Source organism: Blastomyces dermatitidis (genome assembly GCF_000003525.1).
Source record: "Blastomyces dermatitidis ER-3 genomic scaffold supercont1.7, whole genome shotgun sequence".
Lineage (NCBI taxonomy): Eukaryota > Fungi > Ascomycota > Eurotiomycetes > Onygenales > Ajellomycetaceae > Blastomyces > Blastomyces dermatitidis.
The window spans coordinates 2,061,726-2,070,451 of record NW_025544780.1 but is presented as its reverse complement, the minus strand read 5'-3'; the positions used below and the strand labels follow the sequence as shown (position 1 = coordinate 2,070,451).

The 8,726-nt window shown below is 44.4% G+C and overlaps 2 protein-coding genes across 2 annotated transcripts; both read left to right on the top strand.

The window, feature by feature from the left end:
* The first annotated feature begins 1,374 nt into the window (after nucleotides 1-1,374).
* On the top strand, nucleotides 1,375-4,919 carry BDCG_06852 (NAD+ synthase (glutamine-hydrolyzing)). Its single transcript, XM_045422611.1, has 18 exons — nucleotides 1,375-1,590; nucleotides 1,645-1,731; nucleotides 1,785-1,935; nucleotides 1,997-2,011; nucleotides 2,065-2,140; nucleotides 2,197-2,444; nucleotides 2,502-2,719; nucleotides 2,773-3,012; nucleotides 3,069-3,466; nucleotides 3,517-3,621; nucleotides 3,674-3,689; nucleotides 3,748-3,767; nucleotides 3,825-3,964; nucleotides 4,024-4,052; nucleotides 4,113-4,287; nucleotides 4,359-4,379; nucleotides 4,445-4,497; nucleotides 4,590-4,919. The coding sequence occupies exons 1-18, from the start codon at nucleotides 1,562-1,564 to the stop codon at nucleotides 4,726-4,728; spliced, it is 2,160 nt and encodes a 719-aa protein (XP_045278210.1). The 5' UTR covers nucleotides 1,375-1,561; the 3' UTR covers nucleotides 4,729-4,919.
* Nucleotides 4,920-5,697: 778 nt separating this feature from the next.
* On the top strand, nucleotides 5,698-8,310 carry BDCG_06851 (uncharacterized protein). The gene is made up of 4 exons (XM_045422610.1): nucleotides 5,698-6,717; nucleotides 6,798-7,176; nucleotides 7,278-8,022; nucleotides 8,163-8,310. The coding sequence occupies exons 2-3, from the start codon at nucleotides 6,898-6,900 to the stop codon at nucleotides 7,569-7,571; spliced, it is 573 nt and encodes a 190-aa protein (XP_045278209.1). The 5' UTR covers nucleotides 5,698-6,717; nucleotides 6,798-6,897; the 3' UTR covers nucleotides 7,572-8,022; nucleotides 8,163-8,310.
* The last annotated feature ends 416 nt before the right edge of the window (nucleotides 8,311-8,726 follow it).

The window sequence follows — 8,726 nt, the reverse complement described above, 5'->3', positions numbered from 1 at the left end:
AGGTATGACAACTACTGCCACAGCTGTAAAAGAAGCAGGAGAAGAAGAAGATGTGACAATGAAAGTGATGCTTCTGTGACTCATTGACATCACTGTCTCTGCCTTCAATCTGGCTTTCTTAATAATCACAGAGACCGCCGCCGCATTATGAAGACATTTATTACTCACTAGAAAATGTCAGAATAAGTTCTTGATTGTTCTTCAAGAATGATACTCTCATGCACTCACTGTTGTAATTGAGAGAGAGAAAGAAAAATGTTTCATAGAGAGAAGAATCTTTTTGAAAAATCCTGTCACTACTGTTAGCTTTGTCTCTAAAATACATTACTTTTACAGAGAATTTCATACATAGAATGAAATATGTTAAGAGATCTGTAAGTCACTTGTTAACTATGTTTTCTATATTTTAAATCAATATATAAGAAACTCACTTATCACATGTTTGATTTGAATGATGATGAAAAAAGAAAGATCTACACAGTCAGCAGAAAAACTCATCTATTTCTTTGTATCATATGCAGCACACACACTGTTAATTAGTTGATAACTGTTACTATACAATAAAGATAATTTCTAATCTGATAATCTTGAGAGCATAGAAACTATACTCTTAAAGAGAAGAGCATTATCATACTTCTGATCATGTCAAGACTCTGTTGCAGTTTCACACAGCTTATTACTTTCATGTAAATAATTTCATTCTATCTGAACTGATTTTCAATCACTCTATGACATCATTCAGATATATCATAGAAAGATCTGATTAATAAATATGAGAATCTTACTTTTATACAAGATCAGCAGATTACTCTTTCTTGACAATGAAATATCACTGAGGTATTACTCTGACTATTCTCACTCATGAAATGAGAGAAGAGTATTCACTTGTTATCTATATAGAATAGCTAGATACTGACTTCTTATTAAAGAAGTCAGTGATTCATTTTACTGCTACTGAAATATACACAAGAGTTACTGCATGCCTCATACAATCTTCTTAGTATACTAAGTATCATATCTGTGATATCCTCACAATAACCCTGTAGCCTACAAGCTCGCTATTCAAGCAAGATAGTCAAGCTCACTCATACAGCTTCCCAAACAACTACCTCTACGTGTCGCCGCCGACTAGCCACCGCTTCGGTTCCGCCACGTTACAACTGAGTAAATCATTTCTGTGTTATTAATAATTAGAAACTGTTTCTTCTCAGATGCTTTGCAAGATATTATCACTCACATGACCTGATTTTACTATTTGGGTTAGCTTATTGCTTATTTGAGGTTAGCTCATGACATAATCATCAATCCAGTGTTAAAACAGCAATGAATATCTGGAGAAGCGTCTGAGCTTGCTGAGATAATAGCCTACAACCTTTTCTTCCAAGGTCACATGACTAGACTGAGCAGACTGAGTCGACCAATCACCAGCACCAGCCTTTGACGTCAACCTTAACCAAGGACATCCGAGGAACTAGGACGACATATATCATTCTCGGGATCTATTGTTTATGTAGTAACTCAGTTCCTTCGCAATAGAAATATATATAAAAAGAGAAAAACAATGGCTCCTCTAGTAACTGTAGCTACTTGGTAGGTTCCATGCCTCCTATCCGCGCGGATCAGAAATTTCTAACAACCATCTAGTTCCCTCAACCAGTGGGTGCTGGATTTCGAAGGAAACACGAACCGGATCATTGACAGTATCCGCATCGCCAAAGCTGCTGGGGCCAAGTGTGCACTCTACCACCGTCTTCTTGTGGAATCCTCACTGAAAAACATTATAGGCTTCGCGTAGGACCTGAACTTGAAATTACCGGCTACTCATGTCAAGACCACTTTCTGGAAGGGGATCTCTACTTGCATGTTTGGCAATGCATTGCAACCATCGTTGATCATCCCGACTGTCAAGATATCCTTATTGATATTGGCGCTCCTGTATGTTCTAAAATGCATTATAATTCATATAAGCGGTTTTTGATTGGCTGACTCATTCAAGGTGCGCCATCGCAATGTATGTATTACTACTCCATTGGAAATGGATAAACCATATGCTTATGGCTCTAGATTCGCTATAATGCGCGAATCCACATTTTGAATCGGAAGATACTTCTGATCAAGCCAAAGATGTGGCTTGCGGGAGGTAGTAAAACGCTCCTACGAGTTTGCGATATTTCCATCATACTAAAATCTCCCCAGATGCCAATTACTACGAATACAGATGGTTTACGCCCTGGGCTAAACCAAGATATGTAGAAGACTACTATCTTGAAAGAATCGTGGGCGGGATTACTGGCCAGGCCACTGTCCCAATTGGAGACGCAGTCATCAGTACGTACGACTCCGCGATTGGTATCGAAACCTGCGAGGAACTCTGCACCCCGAGTAATCCAGGTATCCATATGGGGCTCAATGGAGTAGAAATATTTACGAATTCAAGTGGAAGCGTTAGTATGAAGTCCAGACTCTTTTGCCTTCTCCATGCTAATATCGTTTTGCTTTAGCACCACGAGCTCAGAAAGCTCAAGCAGAGAATTGACCTTATTCGCCACTGTACGAGAGGTGGTGGGATCTATCTATACGCCAACCAAAGAGGCGAAGACGGAAACGGACGTCTTTATTTCGATGGTTCAGCAGGCATATTCGTCAATGGGCGTGTGGTTGGGATGAGCTCTCAATTCTCGTTAAAGGATGTGGACGTCGTCACCGCAGTTATAGACTTGTTAGTGTGATGTTCAGATTTGGCTTGATTCCAATAGCTAACAGATACCGTAGAGAAGAAGTCCGCAGTTTTCGTACATCGGTTAGTCGAAGCTCCCAAGGCAGTCAAGCCCCTGCGTATCAGCGGATCGAAGCCCCAATCTCCCTGTCGAGAAAGTCAGACTCACTTAACCCGAATATTCAACCCTCCCCTGATATCGAATTGGAATACCATTCCCCAGAGGAAGAAATTGCTTTGGGTCCAGCTTGCTGGCTTTGGGATTACCTAAGGCGCAGCAGGCAGTCTGGTTTCTTGTAAGATACGACCTTATCACTATACTTATACTTTCCCCACTAAGCGTCGTTCACAGCCTTCCCCTCTCTGGAGGACTGGACAGTGCATCGGTCGCCGTAATCACCTTCTCGATGTGTCGGCTTGTTGTTTCTGCTTGCCATGACGGAAATCAAGCCGTTATTGCAGATATGCGCAGGATCGTTGGAGAACCGGCCGATTCACAATGGTTGCCAGAAACTCCTCAAGAGCTCTGTGGCAAAATCCTTCACACATGCTATATGGGTACTACTAATTCTAGCAAAGAAACGCGAAATAGAGCCAAGGAGCTGGCGAAGTCTATCGGAAGCTACCACATTGACCTCGACATGGACTCAGTGGTATCTGCGATATCTAACTTATTCACTTTTGTAACTAACTTCACTCCACGTTTCTCTGTCCACGGTGGTAGCCCCACTGAGAATCTTGCTCTTCAAAGTAAGCCTTCAATTCCAGTGCTGTCTTCTGTGCTTAACTTATCCTTGCAGACATTCAAGCGCGTTCCCGCCTCGTTGTTGGCTATATGTTCGCCCAGCTGCTTCCTCTAGTACGGCAGAGACCAGGGGGTGGTTCCCTTCTTGTTCTTGCATCAGGTATGTTTCGCGCCCTTCCTCTAAGTGCAGATCTCTAACTAACTACTTCAAGGCAATCTCTCGGAGCAGTTTGTAGTCCCATTTTTTGATGTCCCTTTCGTAATCAGGTACTAACTTTATTTATAGATTGAGAGGATACCTTACCAGTAAGATTCAACTTCCCAAGCTGCCGGCATTATTATTATGATGACTGACCGGAGTAGAATATGACTGTTCAAGCGCGGATCTGAACCCAATCGGCTCGATTGATAAACTGGACTTGGTCAAGTTCCTGTCATGGGCGAAAGTAAACTTTGATATTCCTATTATTGAAAGCTTCGTTCATGCCACACCCACCGCAGAAGTAGGTGTTTTACCAGTATGTCCCAAAAGTGACCATCGCACATGCTAACAAACATGTAGTTGGAGCCCATTACCGAGAGCTACACACAGTAAGCAGCTTTTGCCCGTAGCTTTTATTCATAGCCACAATGCTAAACAAGGTACCCTAGATCCGATGAAGACCAAATGGGCATGACCTATGCGGAGCTCTCCGTATTTGGACGTCTGCGCAAAATCAGTAAATGTGGGCCCTTTGGCATGTATGAGAAGCTGCTACATATGTGGCCTCAACAGCATACTCCGAGGGAGATTTATGAGAAAGTCCGCAGGTTCTTCTATTATTATGTGAGCAAAATGATTACCCTCCTTCCGACGCATTAATTTCCCCAAGGCGCTGGCTAATGTTCATTTATTAGGCTGCGAACCGTCATAAGCAGGTTTGTAGTATTCTTTCTGTGAAAAATTAGAATGTGGATAATTAACGAGAGCATCATTTCATTAGGTTGTACTCACGCCAAGCTATCACGCCGAAAACTACAGCTGCGACGATAACCGGTAAGTCGTCTCGACTCCCATCCAATGGAGAAACACCAGCACAAATTGAATCCATGCAAGGACACGAGCAAAGCCTGACCCATCCCTTGCAGACACGATCAACGGCCCATCCTTTATCCTGCCGCATTTCCGTTTCAGAATAAGAAGATCGAAGAGCATGTGCAGGCCTTGGAAAGACAGGCCGAAGCACCCTCTGCTGCCGAAGATACGGCGCACGAGAAGTACTTGTGAGTATGCAGAAGCACGCGACACAAACTAGCGTAATGGGTCTGCAAGAGAAGAGAGGAAAGTATACTCAAATCTGCCATCCCTGGCGTGTAAATAGTTTCTTATGGCGCTAAATTCCAGGCGAGATGGATTGGATACGAGGAAACGTAGCTAGACTAAGCTTGTGCGAAATGAATATCATGTTTTACAGAGGATTCTCCTTTCATTTCCTACTTTGCACACACATTGTCATTGTATCAAATTATCCTATGAAACCAGCAATCCAGTTCAGCGGGAGCTTCAAAATAGAAATAACCTGAAACAAAATACAATACAGAAGGTTGTTCGACCGAGGGATATTTGAGAGTACTGTCAACCCAGGTTAGACTTGTCAACTCTCGATTTCGACACACATCGTACGTCTAGTTCGCGGACACGAGCAACGATGCAGAAAGGTGGGCTGAGCGGTGTGTACGGATTAATCGCGGCTCGTTATTATAATTGCAGAAGCGGCCTCTCATAAACACTAATCCGTGAACGAGATTAGTATGGGTCATGCTCGTAGACAGGCACCAGCGCGACGTTTATGTCGGGCTGTTCTTTTGTATCCACTAGGGGCTAGACGCATCGTCGCAAATCATTATTAGTTATTCTTCATGTTCCAGAATCCTCGAGAGATATTGCTCGTTCGATAGAAAGGATTGATTTTTTGTGTGCTCCGAACCAGCCATGCATCCAATATCCAATATCGATACGACGCAAAAAGCCGGCCAGGAAAACAAGCAATGCCACAAAACCAGCATCCCTTGTCCCTCTCTGTACAGGAGTTTTAAGGGGAAAATGTGTCCTGATCACTGGGGCAAATCTTGGCTTCTCATATACTGACGAATTGAAACATCCCGCGCTGTCTAATGCAGGGGATAACTAGCCATGCTGTGGCGCGGACGGGGCTTCCCAGGAACCCTAGCTGATATTCCCCAGCCGTCGCTGTAGCACAAATCAGCCACGCCCGTTCCTCTCACAACAGGAACGAAAACCAAAAACCCATGCATCTCAATGGATGGAGAGACCAGACGGTTCGCCTGCACTTCTAGACCAACAAACAGAGAGGTTCTTCTTGATGATAAAGAGGCTTTGACTCCTCCTCCCCCTGATTGCACGAGTGGCCCAAGGCCCTCCCACAAAGTTCGTCGAGAAAAAGCCAGCTATTCGCTTTTCAACATTGGGTACCAGAGTTATATTTCGTATCAGCACTACACAACACTGAAACCTGGAGAGGACAGGGATTCGAGATCTGAGCTGTGAAACGAGATCCAAGCTTCGCGGCGCAGCAGCCCGGTACCTGATGTACCGTACCTCCTCTTAAGGGAGGGATCAGTTACGAATATCCAAGGTCCCAAAGGCTCAACTACAAGGTGGTGGCGAGGCCGATCGAGCTACCCCTCGCGGACAATGTTTTGAGAGAGCGGACGCCAGGGGAGCTGTCATACACCCATGAAAGTAGACCAGAGCCAGGTTACAATTCGGATATCTAGAATCTACACTGCCCACGAGCAGGACCCCTATCCGCGATTTAACTAATCCTCTCGGACGGTTCTGAAAAGCTTCTCACGAACGAGACGAGGCATGAGTTTAAAAATGACAGGGTTGGAGCCCCAACTGGAGAAATAGTTCACATAAACCAATCACACATCCTCACAGCTTCCCACTGGAATTTAAGCAGTAACTACAGCGTAGTTTTAGCTTTCTTATCATTAGCCTAGGGGTGTTTTGGTGGCGGGACCAAGCTCTCCCCTCTCGTAAGGCGAAACACTCTCAAGGCGGGTGGCATACAGGTCGAACATATCCAGCCGCTGCTGCGCATTTTTGTTTCCAAGGTACCTAACAAGGGAGGTACATCAGGGTAAGTGAGTGGGCCAAGGCGAAGTCCGGAGAAAATCAGAGAAACTTATTCAGGAGGTCGGGGTATTGAAGAAGAGAGGCTCCTTGGCAGCGAGACCGAGAGCTGAGCAGGTAGGTTGGAGACAATATTTAAGATGCCACTATTCCCGGGTGGTTTTTACGGAATTTTGATTCATGTTCAACAAGTACAGCGCGGTATACTTTATATACCTTCATTCCAAGCTCACGCCCACTATCCCCCTCCCTTATCCTAAAACAAAGAAACGAAATCAAGGCGCCCCATCTATCGAAATGCGTTTCTCGATCCTTCTTGCCGCCGCTCTCTCCGTTCTCCCCTCTGCGCTGGCCGCCCCAACGCTAGAACCCAGGAAATGTGTTGGCCCCAATGTCAACAAGGCCACTCTCGCCTTGATCAAGGAATTTGAGGGCTTCGTACCACGACCCGCACCAGATCCGATTGGACTGCCCACCGTGGGATACGGCCATCTCTGCAAGACCAAGGGATGTAAGGAGGTCAAATTCCCGTTGACCAAGAAAACTGCAACAGCCTTGTTGAAGAAGGATCTAAGGGTGCGTTCGCTTGCTGACCATTTTCCTAAACAAAATTGACGATTCAGTTGCCCCTTAAGGAATCGCCAACATGATTTGCTGACAATGCATTTGCGAAATAGAGTTTCCAACAGGCCATCACTCTGTCAACTAAGAAGGCAGTGAAGCTCAATGCGAACCAGTACGGCGCCCTTGTTTCATGGGCATACAACGTTGGACCCAATGCTGCGCGGTCCTCCAGCTTGATCAGAAGACTCAATAGGGGTGAAAATCCAAACAAGGTGATTGCGCAAGAGCTTCCCAAGTGGCGGTTGGCTGGTGGTAAAGTTTTTAAGGGACTTGTCCGCAGACGCAAGGCAGAGGTTAAATTGGCCAAAACTCCAACCAAGAAGAAGGCGCTTCCAGTTAAATGCTAAACACCACGTGAAAAGACAGCAGAATCGCTCCCATCTCTTTATTTTTTTATTTTTTTTCCCTTCTTCTTTTTGCATCATCTTTCATGTCTTCAAGTGATTTTGTTATGTTCTATTCTTTCGTTTTTGTTTTGGTATCTTGCCTTCCATTTCCCGACGTCTTTTTTTTTTTTTTTTTTTTTTTTTTTTTTTCTGTATCTACGTTCAATTGAATTTGCAATGTTGCATTTAAAAGGCGTATGTCAACAAGCATATGGAACAATGGGCGTCTTTGCACTTCCAATAAGTTGATCAGAGCGTAAAGTTAGAAGGATATAAGTTCTTGAGCCTGGATCCGAAATTTGAGTTCCTGTACTCTGTCATGTACACTTACATGTACATGTACAAGTGCGACTCCGGAAGAATTTGAATGGTGATACCCACGGAGGAAGAAAAGGGAATTAGCATAGGACAGGTAAGTCCAGCACCTGTGCGATGCTCCCTGCAAAGTGGGAACTTAGGTCCACTTACGTTAGTCAGTTCAAGGTAGGTACCCTACCACTCTAATAGGTAAAACCCAGTGCTAAACAAATAGACTTAACGTGAACACTGAAGTTCATAGTACCACCTACTCGTTTCACTTGAGAAACTCCGATGACCCTTGTGGACGTTGTACGCGCCGAGACGCTTCAAATAGGGGACAGGCAGCCAGCCCTGCAATGCACCTAGTCATCCAATCGTGGTGACTTTTTTTCCTGCTTCCTGAGTCTGTGAACATATCAGAGATCCATGTGGACAAGACTCTCGCGGTCCACGTGGCATAAGCCAGTTGTACGAAACAGTTCTAAGAATAACCACAGGACATACCCATACACCCCTTTCCCAAGACTGGGGGTATTCAGCGGAACAGGGATTTATAAAATTTCCTCTGCTGGTATCAGTGTATTTTCTGAAGGGTGCAAATTAGTGAAACATTTTTAATACTTGAACAATGTCTTAAGTGGAAGTGTCAGCTACTTCTGGAAAGTAGCCTGTCAAACAATGGGATTTCTTTGTTGGACACAACAAGGTAAGTTAAGCAAGAAAACAGATATCATCTGGCAGTTTGCACTATTCAAAGATGAATAGATGACAACCATGAGGAGCTGATCAAGAGCTGACCAAGAATATGTGAAACAG